This window comes from Ips typographus, linkage group LG11 (assembly GCF_016097725.1).
Source record: "Ips typographus isolate SLU linkage group LG11, UJ_Ityp_2.0, whole genome shotgun sequence".
In the NCBI taxonomy this organism is placed as follows: Eukaryota; Metazoa; Arthropoda; class Insecta; order Coleoptera; family Curculionidae; genus Ips; species Ips typographus.
This window is the reverse complement of record NC_138432.1, coordinates 3,382,993-3,400,760: the sequence shown is the minus strand read 5'-3', so window position 1 is coordinate 3,400,760 and position 17,768 is coordinate 3,382,993. Positions and strand designations below refer to the sequence as shown.

The window sequence follows — 17,768 nt, the reverse complement described above, 5'->3', positions numbered from 1 at the left end:
GAATGTTTGTAGAAAAAAGTAGTTTTACTGCCAGAAAGCTTACAGTTCACTCAACTTTACACTCATATAAGTGTTTCCTAGTTATTGAGTTCTTGACCGATAAGGAGAAGTGTGCAATTGTCGAATAAAATTCAAAATAACGGACGTTTTCAGCGCCCCCTAGCGGCTTAACTAAAAAGTAGTTACACTGCCCGAAAGCTGTATAGTCTATACTCATATACGTTTTTCCTGTAACTCTTGAGGTAATGAATTTATTGGGCATTAAAGAGGTATGTAATTGTAGGACAAATTTCAAAATAACGGCTATTTTAGCGCCTTCTAGCGCCTTAACCCTAAATGTAGTTACATTTCTAGAAAGCTTACAGTTTATTCTATCTTTACACATATATGTTTTTCCTGTAACTCTAAATGATGAAACTATTGGGCAATAAAGAGAAGTGTGTAATTGTAGGACAAATTTTAAAATAATGGCGGTTTCCAGTGCTCCCTAGCAGGTTTTTGCAGTTAACTGCGTTCTTCTTATCCCTATGTTACAAACCGTTTTTCCGTGTTAAAATTGTCATAATTTATACAAGAAGCTTTGCCATTGTCGCAGGATTGTTTGATGTGGGTTTTTACTGTCACAAAGTCAATATTTAGCAGCTTTACGTCTATATCCGAATTCTCGCGAGTCTTAAGGTTGTGTAACTGTTATAAATTCTAACCTCAAATTGAAACAAATAGTAAACACCATCTAAACTTTCTTTTTAATTAATTGTCATTTTCACTTTTCAGGCAGTAAATGTCAAACTTCAAACCAGTGGAGATATAAAGTGCAAGTCATTCAAAAAAGAAACTTTTTTGCACGATTTTTTAAAAATTCTCCTATTAAGACTAGTTTGCGTCACAGAAATACAATTTAGAAGTCTATGGTTAAAACTTGACAGTTGTGCAGTCGATGTCGATTTTGAATCTAATTTGACAGCTGTCACATAAAGCGCATCCGTCGAAACCCGTCTCATAGAGCTATAAAGTGCTGCTGTTAGTGATATTTTACTACTATTTGGACAAAAATTAAATTGAGCTAATTGAAACGTTTATAAAGGAATTTCTGACAGTTGTGTCAAGATCGTCTATTCAGAATGTGGTTTGACAGCTGTCACATATACTGCATTTAATAAAACCCCGCTCATGGAGTGAATATAAATTGTAATTTTTATTAATATTTTGTAACCACTTTTTTGCGCCACAGAAGTGCTCTCTAGAGGTTTATGGTTGAAGATATGACAGGAGTGAGGTATTGTTCTATTCAAGGCAGTGGTTTGACAGCTGTCACATAAAGCGCGTCTTTTTATAATTTTTAAATGCGATTTTCAGGATGAAAAATTGGACGCCGGACCGACTCCACCTGATCTTTCCAAACTCAATCTTCTGTCATTGAATACACCAGTCGTTTTTGATTCATCTGGTTGGTTCTGGAACTTCGGCGATGTGTCGCAACAACCTAACAAAGCTGTAGTAATTGGCGATACAGTTTCCGCCACATTTGTAAGTATTACGTATCTTAAGTATGGGGTGTTTCCGAATACTAAGCACGATTCAAATTATATCGTTTTAAACGTTAACCCACCATGAGGTATCTCACTGATACCCTAGTAGTGACGCTGTACGAGGTGTGATCAAAAGATAAGAGAAATTTCTTTGTCTGACCAGATCGGCATCGGTCCACTCCGATTGCCGCCCTCCACTGCGACCGTTGGTATATTGTGGCTCACACATAATGATCTCTTCGATCATAGCTCACTCATAATCCAGAATGAGGTGGTGATGGTTTTGCCAAGACTGTTGGTCTTTGATAGGTACCGACACAACGAAAGGGTCCGTACGGCCGCCTCGCTGTCCGTGAAGATTTTTATCGATTTCCGCCTGGATGAGATCAGAAGGTCGCTGGCCATCTTCCTAGAGCAGATTTCAATGCCGCACAATTCCGCCTGAATGACCGTTGGGGTGTTGCCAAATCCTCTTTTTAAGCAGATGTTCGCCTGTTATTGAAAGCCGCGGCTCCTAACCCTGACGTGGATTTTGAGCCCTCCGTAAACCAGCGGATGTCCGCTTCGATGAGGTGGTCAGCACGCTCAGCCCAGTACGCTCTCGATGGCACGAGGTTCCTGTAGCCTAGCGTTCAAGCTGCCGTATCTGGATGGAAGTCAGATATCATCGTCAGAGACCCACGGTTTAGAGTTTCCACAAGTGCTCCTCGATGCTCCATGTATGCCGTCAGGGCACGGATTGAGTGGTATAGCCGGTAGGTAGCCAACCTCGCCTTTCTCTTCAGGAGGAGGTGAAGAGGAGGCAGACTGAGGAGGCACTCAAGCGCGGTTGTTGGCGTCATTTTGATCGCCCTCGTGATACTTAAGCAGGCTTGCCTTTGTATTGAAGACAGTTTATAAGCTGCGGTACTCTGGACACTTTTGTTGTACCAGACTAACGCACCGTAGGTCAACATCGGTCTGAAAATACTAGTGTAAAGCCACAGCATCTGCGGGGGGCCAATATTCCAAGATTTTCCACAGATGCTTCTGCATCTCCATAGAGAAACCTTTGCTTTACTGACTAGACTTTCCAAGTGCTGATTCGGTTAAATGCTGACGATCTGGCCATCTTCCAATGAGGATGGCCAGATCGTCAGCATAAGCTTGAACGTCGACGTTCCACAGTGAGAGTGTGGTCAATAGGTCGTCCACCAGGAGGCACTATAGCAAGGGAGACAAAACGCCTTCCTGCGGTCAACCTTTTGCGGGTCAGTACTTGACCACCTCACCGATTCTTTGTGTGAGCAGAGCCTCGATCCAACCACATATGTTGGCCGCTGCCGTAAGCGACATGGGGAGTGCATTATTGAAGGCACCTTCGATATCCAGAAAAATCCCTAGTGCTATTCCTTTTCCTGCGAGGGATTGCTCAATTTTTCCCATGAGGTTGTTTAAGGCTAGTTCTGTTGATTTACTCGATTGATAAGCGTACTGGTCAGGCACTGCCCCTCAAATGCCTGTCGATTTTCTCTCACCAGACCGCAGCACGAGCCCGATCGGCGGTCGACGCGGTGAGGGAGGATGAGCCCTCCTCACTCCGCTTCCGATTTGCCAACCACTCCAAGACTGTCTTCAAGGCCTCTGGATAAGGTTTACCCTCCTCCAGAAGCCTGTGAAGCTGCTATTTTCCGCCTTTTGACAACCTGTGCTTCTTGAGAGATAACCTACCAAAAACAGATGCCGCCTCGCTGCCAGAATGCGACTGATTTCTGCCAGGAGATGGTCGAAGCTCATTTACCTCCTCGACCCTCTCCGTACGAGAATTTTAATTTCCCAGAAGAGCGGATATACCCGCCCTCTCAGCACAAGCAGGGGTGCGATTGTCCGCTATTTCCTTGCTGATTCCGGTTTCCCGGTTTCCTCCTCCTTGAAAATCCCACGAGAACCCAGGGAAAGGTTTGTCGACCAAGGCAGAGCCGCATACCGTGGAAAGGCAAATTACTCAGTCATCCAGCCCTCGGCACGGTTACTAACACCTCGGCTTGGGGTAGTTTATCGACCTACCTGTGTCTTTAGTCGAAAACAGGGATATCTCTTGCAGCATGTGGCTCTTGAACTGAATTCCATATCCCTCATGCCTAATGTGCATGAAGGAGTCGTTCAGAAGTTTCGTCTTGAATGGTTTGTATCATTTTATCCATACTTCCGTTCGCTGTCACCTGTCAAATATGATACTAACTTTTTTGTGCTATTTCACCGAAATATTTCGTGCCAATCTGGTCAGATAAACCAGGGCTTTAGGAAATCGTCGAATTACCGATCGTGCTAAGCAAATTTAACAGGTGTTTTGGACATGAAACGTGTGTCAGCAAAGATTGTTCCGAAGGTGCTCAATTTTGACCAAAAGAACCGTCGCATGAGCATCGCTCAAGAGCTATTGAATGACGTCAACGACGACCCAGATTTACTCAAAAGAGTTAAAACATGGGACGTCAAAACTAAGGCTCAATTGTCCCAGGGGAGGCATGCTGGATCACCTAGTCCACAAGTTCGATCAAATATGAAGGTTTTGCTTACAGTTTTCTTCGATTGCAGAGACGTGGTGCCTCTTGAGTTCTTCCCACAGGTAATAAACACTATTGCCTACAAGTTATGCGCGAGGCAATCCGCCAGAAGCGCCTGGAATTGTGGAAGAACAAAAATTGGCTTCTGCATCATGATAACACCCCTGCTCACACATTATTGCTTGTATCTACGCGATTTTTTGCTAAAAGCAGCAAAATAATGATGCCGCAGCCACCGTATTCCCCAGACCTGGCTCCCTGTGACATTCTTACTCCCGAAACTAAAAAGGGCGAAGAAAAGACGGCTTTTAATATATTATTAACAATAATAATTTATTACCATCCTCAGGGCTCTGTAATGAGCAAACACGTCAAGACTAACAAGTAGGTACCGAACAACGAAACAACTCGTATTCACCTTATTTTACAAGAAGACGACAGAATTAAAAACATTATCTTTAAAATAAGAGTTGGTACTTTTAAAATTAAAAAGAATTTGACATTAATGTCTTAAATGTCTATCTTTGATAGTAATTAAGATACCAAAGGCATTATAAGGGCACTAATGCATGAGGTCGATAGGGTACTTGGACCGTGGGCATTATTTCCTTTAATGCCTGTGGTGTCTTCAATGTTTAATGTCCGACTTTCATTCTGTGGATATGTATTTAGAAAATGGTCAGAGGGCATTATAAAAAATATTGCCCTCACCTGAGGGCATTATGAAAAATAACGCCTTCTTGGACAAAATTGACCAAAGTTTAAAGTGTTACAAATTATTTTTCAGATAGCCGGTCATCCTCGAAACAACCTGATGACAGAAAACACTTTTCTGACAGTCGAAAAACAGAACGATGATGGCAATTGGACAGTGATTGCAACAGATGCAAACTTTGAAACAAAGTAAGAACATTTTACTCGTTTGTTATATCCTTGTTTTAAAATTTAAGTATAGTCGTCGGTAGTAATTCGACCGTTGTACGTCATCAGTATGTTTGACGTTTTTGACATTCGTTTTGCTAAGCGATTAGTTGGGTGCTATATTGCGCTCTCTTTCGCACACGCAGTTATTGAACGGACGCAGTATACAAACGTGACCTATTTAATCTCAATTGTTAACTAGTTGTTGCCAGATTGCACAGTTTGCTGGTTTGGTTATGATCGAAAACTGCTTTTAAAATCATGCGATATATCCCATATTATTCAAGTGTATTGCAGTTTGTAGTCGTTATTTATTGGAGTAGTTAATACCTAATTATTGTCTTAGTCTGGGTACATAAATAAAAATACAAAGTTTATGAAAAATTCGTATTTCAATGACAACTCAGCGCTTTAAACGTCAATGACGTGCGTGTGAACGGTCGAATTAATGACGAGGACTATACTCTAGTTTTATATTTAACAAAACTGACAAAATAACAAAAATACAACAAAAAACAGGAACACCAATGCCACTTTTAGGTTATTTTGATATTTTGAATATTAGTCAAAACAAAGGTAATTTCAGCTGTGGAAATTTGTTAAAAAATATTTAGACAGTGATAAAAATTTTAATGGTAAAATACACGTCACGTGACTTTGGGAATGCAATTTTTGACCTGGCAACACTGTACTGATTAAATGACACGAGTCAAAACCAGTCACGTGACCATAAAAAATTAGTTTAAATTACGAAAATGTTCAAAAATCCTGTTATTGTTGCTTTTGTTCAAAAATCCAATTTTTGAGCAGACAGTCACGTGATCATAAAAAATATAGATTCATGTGTGAAAATTCGCTAAATCTTATTTAGACAGTGACAAAAGCTGAAAAAGTAAAATATACGTCACGTGACTAAAATTTTTTGTTTAGTCTAAAAAATCCTGTCAATTTAAAAATATTAACGGGCAATTATTACAAATTGTTAATTGTATACTAATTTTTTTTTAGATTCAAGTGGAAAAGAACTGGATTTTTGAAAGGAAGTAGTGAAGTCGAAATTCAGTGGACAGTCCCCGAAAATACAAAGCCAGGAATTTACAGAATTCAGCATTTTGGCAATTATAAATACATTTTAGGGGGAATTTATCCTTATTCTGGTACTACAGACACTTTTACTGTTAGTGCCAACTAAATTTTGAAGATTTGTACATACTTAAAAATATTATTTAAATAATAAATCTTGCCAAACTTCTTATATGAATTTTATTTGTTCCTCAACAGTCAATCAAACTAAAATACAGAAAGTTGATTTTGTTGAGGGATTCACAAATCTTGTCTTACTTTTAGGAAAATAACTTCCTTCTGACGCTCTTGAGAGCAAAATACCCTTCATAGGTTTTTGTAGAAAATTTAATTCTCTACAACTTTTGTTCCTTAACATTTTCCCGAATTTTGGCCTGTGGGCGAGTTACGGGGGGGATAAAGTTCCGCGCTCACTAAACATTCCTAAGCAAATATCTCTCTTATGATGCTTTTAAGAGCAAAATGTCTCTCTAGGATATTGAAAGAGAATTAAACTAGCTAACATTTTTAGACTTTTACTGAATTTTGAAGAAAATTTAAATTTGAACTTTGGGTTTGAATTACTTTTTTCAATTAGTAAGTAATCCAACTATTAGGGCAGCTCTGTTGAAGTATGGGGTTATTTACGAAAATCGAATCTATACTTTGGTATCACATTCCACATTAACTAGAAGTTAGCAAACTATAACTGCAATATTGGAATAACTTGAAATGGAAAGGTCAAACAGATAAAACAAATTAATTCCCTGTGGTTAATTTGCTTTTATGAGAAATTGTTTTACTAGAATAATAGTCAGATTAAGGTAAGTAAGTATTTCCTAATTTATACGCAAAATTATTGAGTTTTGTATTAATACGGTAGAAATAGATGAGGAATTCTGCATTATTGCATATTGTGTTTACTAAGTGTTTTAACGAATAACATAAACCTCCTTTTTAGGATAAACACTAAAAATTGCATATTGTTTTTATCTTACTTTAGTTACATCTTTCTGCATCACTTTGTTTCTGCCCTTTCTTTCCTTCAGTTGTTGAATATGTGAATGATTTTGACGCCCCCTGGCGGCCAAACGGTATCATTAACCACACAATTTTTATCCTTCAATCGAAAGCCTCTTTCATTGGCTATCGATAGTCGTATAAAAGTGTGTAGAAAGTGTCGAAATTAAGTGAGTTATTTAGGCTTTAATAAAACAGTGCATTAGAAACTTTCAAAAATGTTAATTTTGACGTCTTCTATCGGTTAAACCGTATAATTAGCCAATCAACTTTTGCATTCGAATGGAAAGTTCATTACATATGATAATCAGTCATCAGAGTTATTTGAGATTGAATGACTGGGTGCATTGAAATTTTGAGAAAAGTTGGTAGTGAAACTTTGACGACCTCTAGCGGCCAGACCGTACTACTAACCAATCAACTTTTATACGTCAATAGAAAAGCCGGGTCATTGACTATCTATGAACTTACAAAAGTCTATATAAAGTGTCACAAATAAGCGGCTCATTTTTGATCAAAAAAAGTGCATCAAAAATGTTCAAAATTGCTTATGTCAGCTTTGACGCCCTCTAGCGGCAAAACCGTATAACAAATTTTGGCGTTCACCGGTTTTTCGCCTTTTTTGTATTGTCTGGCGTCTTCCAATTTTTGCCAATTTAGTACTGTGGGGCATCATGGTACGGGTTTTTGCTTTTTTAGTAATGTTTTAATTGTTTTTTTTATCACCCGCTTGCTTTTTTATACGTTTTTGGAAAAACTGCAATTTTGACACCTTTTTCCTTCCCCTCCTTCTGTTCAGCAACGTAACAAAATTTAAAATAATATAAAATATTAAAATATAATTATAAATAGTTGAGTAGATTATTAGACAGATCAGGGTACCGAGTTTTCAAATTGTAAATAAATTTTAAAAACATGTTTTCTTGTACTTTACACGTAAACTGAATGGGATAATTACAGAGAGTGAAAATATAGTTAAATTAATAGTATTTTTAATTACTTAATTTAATTTTGACAGGTGTAATTGTAAAAGTGTGTAATATTAAAATATAATTATAAATAGTTAAGTAGAGTATTAGACAGTTCAGGGTACCGAGTTTTCAAATTGTAAATAATTTAAAAAAAATGTTTTCTTGGACTTTACACGTAAACTGAATGGGATAATTACAGAGAGTGAAAATATAGTTAAATTAATAGTATATTTAATTACTTAATTTAATTTTGACAGGGGTAATTGTAAAAGTGTGTAATATTAAAATATAATTATAAATAGTTAAGTAGAGTATTAGACAGATCAGGGTACCGAGTTTTCAAATTGTAAATAATTTAAAAAATATGTTTTCTTGTTCTTTACACGTAAATTCTAAATTTTATTACTACAAAATATCTGAGAAACTACATGATTAACCGTTTAATTTACTACTCCACTATAAACCTGAATAAAAGCAAATAAATAAATACAAAACTCCAGTGCTTGCAAAAAATTATCGAACCCCATTCAGCTAAAATAACGATGATAAAGCGAAAACGCAATAAACCATTCAGTGTATACACTCGAACATTTTTTTAGTTTATTTTCTATCGCGCTTTATCCTAAAACCCCTTATAACTAAAACTACGAAGAGGAAGTGATTTATTACTTTCCAATAAAAAATAAAACGAGGGAGATTTTACATTAAAAACAATGATGTTATCAAGGTTTAGCTAACCTAAAAGAGGTAATTCCAAAGAATAACATTGTCTGCATTTTGTGGATTCAATCAATTTTTGTTCTTTTTGTTCTGCAAAACTACAGGTGAGACAGATTGCGTCCTCACAGGTTGAGAAAATACAAGAAAAATGGTAGAAAGAAGAAAAAATAAAAAAACTCAACTTTAGAAAATAACTTAAACGGATTTTACATCAAAAGTGATTTTAGTCGACATGTATATGCAAGAATTTCTTAATACAAATTATACAAACGGTGAATTGGAAGAGATTCAGCAGTCCCTTGGTCCGCAAGATCACCAGACCATGATCCGTTAGATTACTTAGAAAAATATGATTTATGCAAAAAATATCGAAAAAATGGGCTGCTTAGGAAAATAGATAGAAAAAAATAGTTTTTTGCTGTATATCTCAGGAACAAACAAATCTGAATTACGTAGTTTTTATATTATTAGATCTTAATCCCGATTTTAAAATAAACATTAAAACTACAAGAAGAGTTTTGGTAAGAGAATTAATGTATATACACGCACAAACTCACTTTCAATTAATTAAATCTGCGCTTGTGGCAAAAGCTCAAATCAACATTATTCGATTAAATATTGATTCTTTTAGAATTGGAAAAGCATTCAGTGAGAATAATCCATTACGACTGACCACCACACAAAGCTAAATCCACAAAAATAACCACGTCACAAGCAGAGAAATGATCCTTAACATGGAGCATCTCTAAACTGTTTACATTCAACGCTCCGACTGTTTTTAGATCTAATGTTTACTTGAAGCTAGCAGATTTGAGCTGAGAATTTTATATAATTCTTCACTCTACATAGTACAGTGTGCTCATAAAATATAATGATGGGCGTAAATTTACCGTAACCGATTCTTTACCGATAAGGTAAAGTAAAATTGGAAAAGTAACATTCAGTGTGACAAGGAAATTTATTAATTTAACCAATTCCAATTTGACCAGTAAATGGATGGGTTTAATTGAAAATTGCTTGAAATATATAATTTCCTGTCACGTTTGTCATAAATCTGAATCAGTACATTTTACATGCACCCCCTGTATACCATAGTGGCGGCACTGACGGACTGTGAAACATTCAGGGATAAGTTTAGCAGTTTTGGTTTATTTCAAATTTTTCGTAACTTTTACCGTTTCTGAGTTATTTAGCAAAAACTGGTTTGATGCAACAAATTTTCAAATCAGTTGAAATTGTGGTCTGAAATTTGAACGCGGTTTAAAGGACAGTCAGAGACAAAATCGCCTGTAAAACCTACTCGGACTAAGAAAATGACTATTTTAAGCACTTTTTTGGAATCCTCATTAAATTTCCTATCCAATAACGTGGAAAAACACTGCAAAATTTGGTACAGTCGAGGAGAAAAGCGGTGTCAAAGTTTGAACTGCAAGAAACACAGTTTGAAAAGACAGTCAGTGACAAAATCGCCTGTAAAACTCACTTGTTGTAAGAAGATTAGTGTTTTAAGTACATTTTTGGAATCCTCATTAAATTTCCTATCCGATAACCTGAAAAAAACACTACAATATTTGGTACAGTCAAGAAGAAAAGCGGCGTCAAAGTTTGACCTGTAAGAAACACAGTTTGATAGGACAGTCAGGGACAAAATCGCCTGTAAAACTCACTTGTTGTAAGAAGATTAGTGTTTTAAGTACATTTTTGGAATCCTCATTAAATTTCCTATCCGATAAAGTGGAAAAATACTGCAAAACTTAGAACAGTCAGGGAGTAAAGCGGAGTCAAAGTTTGAACTGCAAGAAACATAGTTTGAAAAGACAGTCAGGAACTTGTTGTAAGAAGATTAGTGTTTTAAGTACATTTTTGGAATCCTCATTAAATTTCCTATCCGATAACCAAAAAAAATTACTACAAAACTTAGAACAGTCAGGGAGAAAAGCGTTGTCAAAGTTTGAACTGCAAGAAACACAGTTTGAAAAGACAGTCAGGGACCAAATAGCCTGTAAAACTCACTTGTTGTAATAAGATTAGTGTTTTAAGTACATTTTTAGAATCCTCATTAAATTTCCTATCCGATAACCTGAAAAAAACACTACAATATTTGATAGAGTTAGGAAGAAAAGCGGCGTCAAAGTTTGAACTGCAAGAAACATAGTTTGAAAAGACAGTCAGGGACAAAATCGCCTGTAAAACTCACTTGTTGTAAGAAGATTAGTGTTATAAGTACATTTTTGGAATCCTCATTAAATTTCCTATCCGATAACGTAGAAAAATACTGCAAAACTTAGAACAGTCAGGGAGTAAAGCGGAGTCAAAGTTTGAACTGCAAGAAACACAGTTTGATAGGACAGTCAGGGACTAAATCGCCTGTAAAACTCACTTGTTGTAAGAAGATTAGTGTTTTAAGTACATTTTTGGAATCCTCATTAAATTTCCTATCCGATAACCTGAAAAAAACACTACAATATTTGATAGAGTTAGGAAGAAAAGCGGCGTCAAAGTTTGAACTGCAAGAAACATAGTTTGAAAAGACAGTCAGGGACAAAATCGCCTGTAAAACTCACTTGTTGTAAGAAGATTAGTGTTTTAAGTACATTTTTAGAATCCTCATTAAATTTCCTATCCGATAACCTGAAAAAAACACTAAAATATTTGGTACAGTCAGGAAGAAAAGCGGCGTCAAAGTTTGAACTGCAAGAAACACAGTTTGAAAAGACAGTCAGGGACCAAATAGCCTGTAAAACTCACTTGTTGTAATAAGATTAGTGTTTTAAGTACATTTTTAGAATCCTCATTAAATTTCCTATCCGATAACCTGAAAAAAAACACTAAAATATTTGGTACAGTCAGGAAGAAAAGCGGCGTCAAAGTTTGACCTGTAAGAAACACAGTTTGATAGGATAGTCAGGGACAAAATCGCCTGTAAAACTCACTTGTTGTAAGAAGATTAGTGTTTTAAGTACATTTTTGGTATCCTCATTAAATTTCCTATCCGATAACGTGGAAAAATACTGCAAAACTTAGAACAGACAGGGAGTAAAGCGGCGTCAAAGTTTGAACTGCAAGAAACACAGTTTGAAAAGACAGTCAGGGACAAAATCGCCTGTAAAACTCACTTGTTGTAATAAGATTAGTGTTTTAAGCACATTTTTGAAATCCTCATTAAATTTCCTATCCGATAACCTGAAAAAAACACTACAATATGTGGTACAGTCAGGAAGAAAAGCGGCGTCAAAGTTTTAACTGCAAGAAACATAGTTTGAAAAGACAGTCAGGGACAAAATCGCCTGTAAAACTCACTTGTTGTAAGAAGATTAGTGTTTTAAGTACATTTTTAGAATCCTCATTAAATTTCCTATCCGATAACCTGAAAAAAACACTACAATATTTGATAGAGTTAGGAAGAAAAGCGGCGTCAAAGTTTTAACTGCAAGAAACATAGTTTGAAAAGACAGTCAGGGACCAAATCGCCTGTAAAACTCACTTGTTGTAATAAGATTAGTGTTTTAAGTACATTTTTAGAATCCTCATTAAATTTCCTATCCGATAACCTGAAAAAAACACTACAATATTTGATAGAGTTAGGAAGAAAAGCGGCGTCAAAGTTTGAACTGCAAGAAACATAGTTTGAAAAGACAGTCAGGGACAAAATCGCCTGTAAAACTCACTTGTTGTAAGAAGATTAGTGTTATAAGTACATTTTTGGAATCCTCATTAAATTTCCTATCCGATAACGTAGAAAAATACTGCAAAACTTAGAACAGTCAGGGAGTAAAGCGGAGTCAAAGTTTGAACTGCAAGAAACACAGTTTGATAGGACAGTCAGGGACTAAATCGCCTGTAAAACTCACTTGTTGTAAGAAGATTAGTGTTTTAAGTACATTTTTGGAATCCTCATTAAATTTCCTATCCGATAACGTGGAAAAATACTGCAAAACTTAGAACAGTCAGGGAGTAAAGCGGAGTCAAAGTTTGAACTGCAAGAAACATAGTTTGAAAAGACAGTCAGGAACTTGTTGTAAGAAGATTAGTGTTTTAAGTACATTTTTGGAATCCTCATTAAATTTCCTATCCGATAACCAAAAAAAATTACTACAAAACTTAGAACAGTCAGGGAGAAAAGCGTTGTCAAAGTTTGAACTGCAAGAAACACAGTTTGAAAAGACAGTCAGGGACCAAATAGCCTGTAAAACTCACTTGTTGTAATAAGATTAGTGTTTTAAGTACATTTTTAGAATCCTCATTAAATTTCCTATCCGATAACCTGAAAAAAACACTAAAATATTTGGTACAGTCAGGAAGAAAAGCGGCGTCAAAGTTTGACCTGTAAGAAACACAGTTTGATAGGATAGTCAGGGACAAAATCGCCTGTAAAACTCACTTGTTGTAAGAAGATTAGTGTTTTAAGTACATTTTTGGTATCCTCATTAAATTTCCTATCCGATAACGTGGAAAAATACTGCAAAACTTAGAACAGACAGGGAGTAAAGCGGCGTCAAAGTTTGAACTGCAAGAAACACAGTTTGAAAAGACAGTCAGGGACAAAATCGCCTGTAAAACTCACTTGTTGTAATAAGATTAGTGTTTTAAGTACATTTTTAGAATCCTCATTAAATTTCCTATCCGATAACCTGAAAAAAACACTACAATATTTGATAGAGTTAGGAAGAAAAGCGGCGTCAAAGTTTGAACTGCAAGAAACATAGTTTGAAAAGACAGTCAGGGACAAAATCGCCTGTAAAACTCACTTGTTGTAAGAAGATTAGTGTTATAAGTACATTTTTGGAATCCTCATTAAATTTCCTATCCGATAACGTAGAAAAATACTGCAAAACTTAGAACAGTCAGGGAGTAAAGCGGAGTCAAAGTTTGAACTGCAAGAAACACAGTTTGATAGGACAGTCAGGGACTAAATCGCCTGTAAAACTCACTTGTTGTAAGAAGATTAGTGTTTTAAGTACATTTTTGGAATCCTCATTAAATTTCCTATCCGATAACCTGAAAAAAACACTACAATATTTGGTACAGTCAAGAAGAAAAGCGGCGTCAAAGTTTGACCTGTAAGAAACACAGTTTGATAGGACAGTCAGGGACAAAATCGCCTGTAAAACTCACTTGTTGTAAGAAGATTAGTGTTTTAAGTACATTTTTGGAATCCTCATTAAATTTCCTATCCGATAACGTGGAAAAATACTGCAAAACTTAGAACAGTCAGGGAGTAAAGCGGAGTCAAAGTTTGAACTGCAAGAAACGTAGTTTGAAAAGACAGTCAGGAACTTGTTGTAAGAAGATTAGTGTTTTAAGTACATTTTTGGAATCCTCATTAAATTTCCTATCCGATAACGTGGAAAAATACTGCAAAACTTAGAACAGTCAGGGAGTAAAGCGGAGTCAAAGTTTGAACTGCAAGAAACGTAGTTTGAAAAGACAGTCAGGAACTTGTTGTAAGAAGATTAGTGTTTTAAGTACATTTTTGGAATCCTCATTAAATTTCCTATCCGGTAACCTAACCAAAAAAAAATTACTACAAAACTTAGAACAGTCAGGGAGAAAAGCGGGGTCAAAGTTTGAACTGCAAGAAACATAGTTTGAAAAGACAGTCAGGGACAAAATCGCCTGTAAAACTCACTTGTTGTAAGAAGATTAGTGTTTTAAGTACATTTTTTGAATCCTCATTAAATTTCCTATCCGATAACCTGAAAAAAACACTACAATATTTGGTACAGTCAAGAAGAAAAGCGGCGTCAAAGTTTGACCTGTAAGAAACACAGTTTGATAGGAAAGTCAGGGACAAAATCGCCTGTAAAACTGACTTGTTGTAAGAAGATTAGTGTTTTAAGTACATTTTTGGAATCCCCACTAAATTTCCTATCCGACAACCTAAAAAAAATACTACAAAACTTAGAACAGTCAGGGAGAACAGCGGCGTCAAAGTTTGAACTGCTTTGAAAAGACAGTCAGGGACAAAATCGCCTGTCAAACTCACTTGTTGTAAGAAGATTAGTGTTTTAAGTACATTTTTTGAATCCCCATTAAATTTCCTATCCGATAACCAAAAAAAAATACTACAAAACTTAGAACAGCCAGGGAGAAAAGCGGCGTCAAAATTTGAACTGCAAGAAACATAGTTTGAAAAGACAGTCAGGGACAAAATCGCCTGTAAAACTCACTTGTTGTAAGAAGATTAGTGTTTTAAGTACATTTTTGGAATCCTCATTAAATTTCCTATCCGATAACGTGGAAAAATACTGCAAAACTTAGAACAGTCAGGGAGTAAAGCGGAGTCAAAGTTTGAACTGCAAGAAACGTAGTTTGAAAAGACAGTCAGGAACTTGTTGTAAGAAGATTAGTGTTTTAAGTACATTTTTGGAATCCTCATTAAATTTCCTATCCGATAACGTGGAAAAATACTGCAAAACTTAGAACAGTCAGGGAGTAAAGCGGAGTCAAAGTTTGAACTGCAAGAAACACAGTTTGATAGGACAGTCAGGGACTAAATCGCCTGTAAAACTCACTTGTTGTAAGAAGATTAGTGTTTTAAGTACATTTTTGGAATCCTCATTAAATTTCCTATCCGATAACGTGGAAAAATACTGCAAAACTTAGAACAGTCAGGGAGTAAAGCGGAGTCAAAGTTTGAACTGCAAGAAACATAGTTTGAAAAGACAGTCAGGAACTTGTTGTAAGAAGATTAGTGTTTTAAGTACATTTTTGGAATCCTCATTAAATTTCCTATCCGATAACCAAAAAAAATTACTACAAAACTTAGAACAGTCAGGGAGAAAAGCGTTGTCAAAGTTTGAACTGCAAGAAACACAGTTTGAAAAGACAGTCAGGGACCAAATAGCCTGTAAAACTCACTTGTTGTAATAAGATTAGTGTTTTAAGTACATTTTTAGAATCCTCATTAAATTTCCTATCCGATAACCTGAAAAAAACACTAAAATATTTGGTACAGTCAGGAAGAAAAGCGGCGTCAAAGTTTGACCTGTAAGAAACACAGTTTGATAGGATAGTCAGGGACAAAATCGCCTGTAAAACTCACTTGTTGTAAGAAGATTAGTGTTTTAAGTACATTTTTGGTATCCTCATTAAATTTCCTATCCGATAACGTGGAAAAATACTGCAAAACTTAGAACAGACAGGGAGTAAAGCGGCGTCAAAGTTTGAACTGCAAGAAACACAGTTTGAAAAGACAGTCAGGGACAAAATCGCCTGTAAAACTCACTTGTTGTAATAAGATTAGTGTTTTAAGTACATTTTTAGAATCCTCATTAAATTTCCTATCCGATAACCTGAAAAAAACACTACAATATTTGATAGAGTTAGGAAGAAAAGCGGCGTCAAAGTTTGAACTGCAAGAAACATAGTTTGAAAAGACAGTCAGGGACAAAATCGCCTGTAAAACTCACTTGTTGTAAGAAGATTAGTGTTATAAGTACATTTTTGGAATCCTCATTAAATTTCCTATCCGATAACGTAGAAAAATACTGCAAAACTTAGAACAGTCAGGGAGTAAAGCGGAGTCAAAGTTTGAACTGCAAGAAACACAGTTTGATAGGACAGTCAGGGACTAAATCGCCTGTAAAACTCACTTGTTGTAAGAAGATTAGTGTTTTAAGTACATTTTTGGAATCCTCATTAAATTTCCTATCCGATAACCTGAAAAAAACACTACAATATTTGGTACAGTCAAGAAGAAAAGCGGCGTCAAAGTTTGACCTGTAAGAAACACAGTTTGATAGGACAGTCAGGGACAAAATCGCCTGTAAAACTCACTTGTTGTAAGAAGATTAGTGTTTTAAGTACATTTTTGGAATCCTCATTAAATTTCCTATCCGATAACGTGGAAAAATACTGCAAAACTTAGAACAGTCAGGGAGTAAAGCGGAGTCAAAGTTTGAACTGCAAGAAACGTAGTTTGAAAAGACAGTCAGGAACTTGTTGTAAGAAGATTAGTGTTTTAAGTACATTTTTGGAATCCTCATTAAATTTCCTATCCGATAACGTGGAAAAATACTGCAAAACTTAGAACAGTCAGGGAGTAAAGCGGAGTCAAAGTTTGAACTGCAAGAAACGTAGTTTGAAAAGACAGTCAGGAACTTGTTGTAAGAAGATTAGTGTTTTAAGTACATTTTTGGAATCCTCATTAAATTTCCTATCCGGTAACCTAACCAAAAAAAAATTACTACAAAACTTAGAACAGTCAGGGAGAAAAGCGGGGTCAAAGTTTGAACTGCAAGAAACATAGTTTGAAAAGACAGTCAGGGACAAAATCGCCTGTAAAACTCACTTGTTGTAAGAAGATTAGTGTTTTAAGTACATTTTTTGAATCCTCATTAAATTTCCTATCCGATAACCTGAAAAAAACACTACAATATTTGGTACAGTCAAGAAGAAAAGCGGCGTCAAAGTTTGACCTGTAAGAAACACAGTTTGATAGGAAAGTCAGGGACAAAATCGCCTGTAAAACTGACTTGTTGTAAGAAGATTAGTGTTTTAAGTACATTTTTGGAATCCCCACTAAATTTCCTATCCGACAACCTAAAAAAAATACTACAAAACTTAGAACAGTCAGGGAGAACAGCGGCGTCAAAGTTTGAACTGCTTTGAAAAGACAGTCAGGGACAAAATCGCCTGTCAAACTCACTTGTTGTAAGAAGATTAGTGTTTTAAGTACATTTTTTGAATCCCCATTAAATTTCCTATCCGATAACCAAAAAAAAATACTACAAAACTTAGAACAGCCAGGGAGAAAAGCGGCGTCAAAATTTGAACTGCAAGAAACATAGTTTGAAAAGACAGTCAGGGACAAAATCGCCTGTAAAACTCACTTGTTGTAAGAAGATTAGTGTTTTAAGTACATTTTTGGAATCCTCATTAAATTTCCTATCCGATAACGTGGAAAAATACTGCAAAACTTAGAACAGTCAGGGAGTAAAGCGGAGTCAAAGTTTGAACTGCAAGAAACGTAGTTTGAAAAGACAGTCAGGAACTTG

The 17,768-nt window shown here is 35.9% G+C and overlaps 1 protein-coding gene across 4 annotated transcripts in view; it reads left to right on the top strand.

The window, feature by feature from the left end:
- The window catches only part of CDase (neutral ceramidase), a 166,036-nt gene extending 159,787 nt beyond the window's left edge, over window positions 1-6,249 (top strand). For all 4 annotated transcript variants that reach the window (XM_081989121.1, XM_081989122.1, XM_081989119.1 and 1 more), the window contains exons 12-14: window positions 1,357-1,527; window positions 4,863-4,978; window positions 6,005-6,249. In XM_081989121.1, the coding sequence (XP_081845247.1) occupies window positions 1,357-1,527; window positions 4,863-4,978; window positions 6,005-6,188 (471 nt within the window). In that variant the 3' untranslated portion in view covers window positions 6,189-6,249. The remainder of the gene's footprint in view (window positions 1-1,356; window positions 1,528-4,862; window positions 4,979-6,004) is intronic.
- Window positions 6,250-17,768: the final 11,519 nt, after the last annotated feature.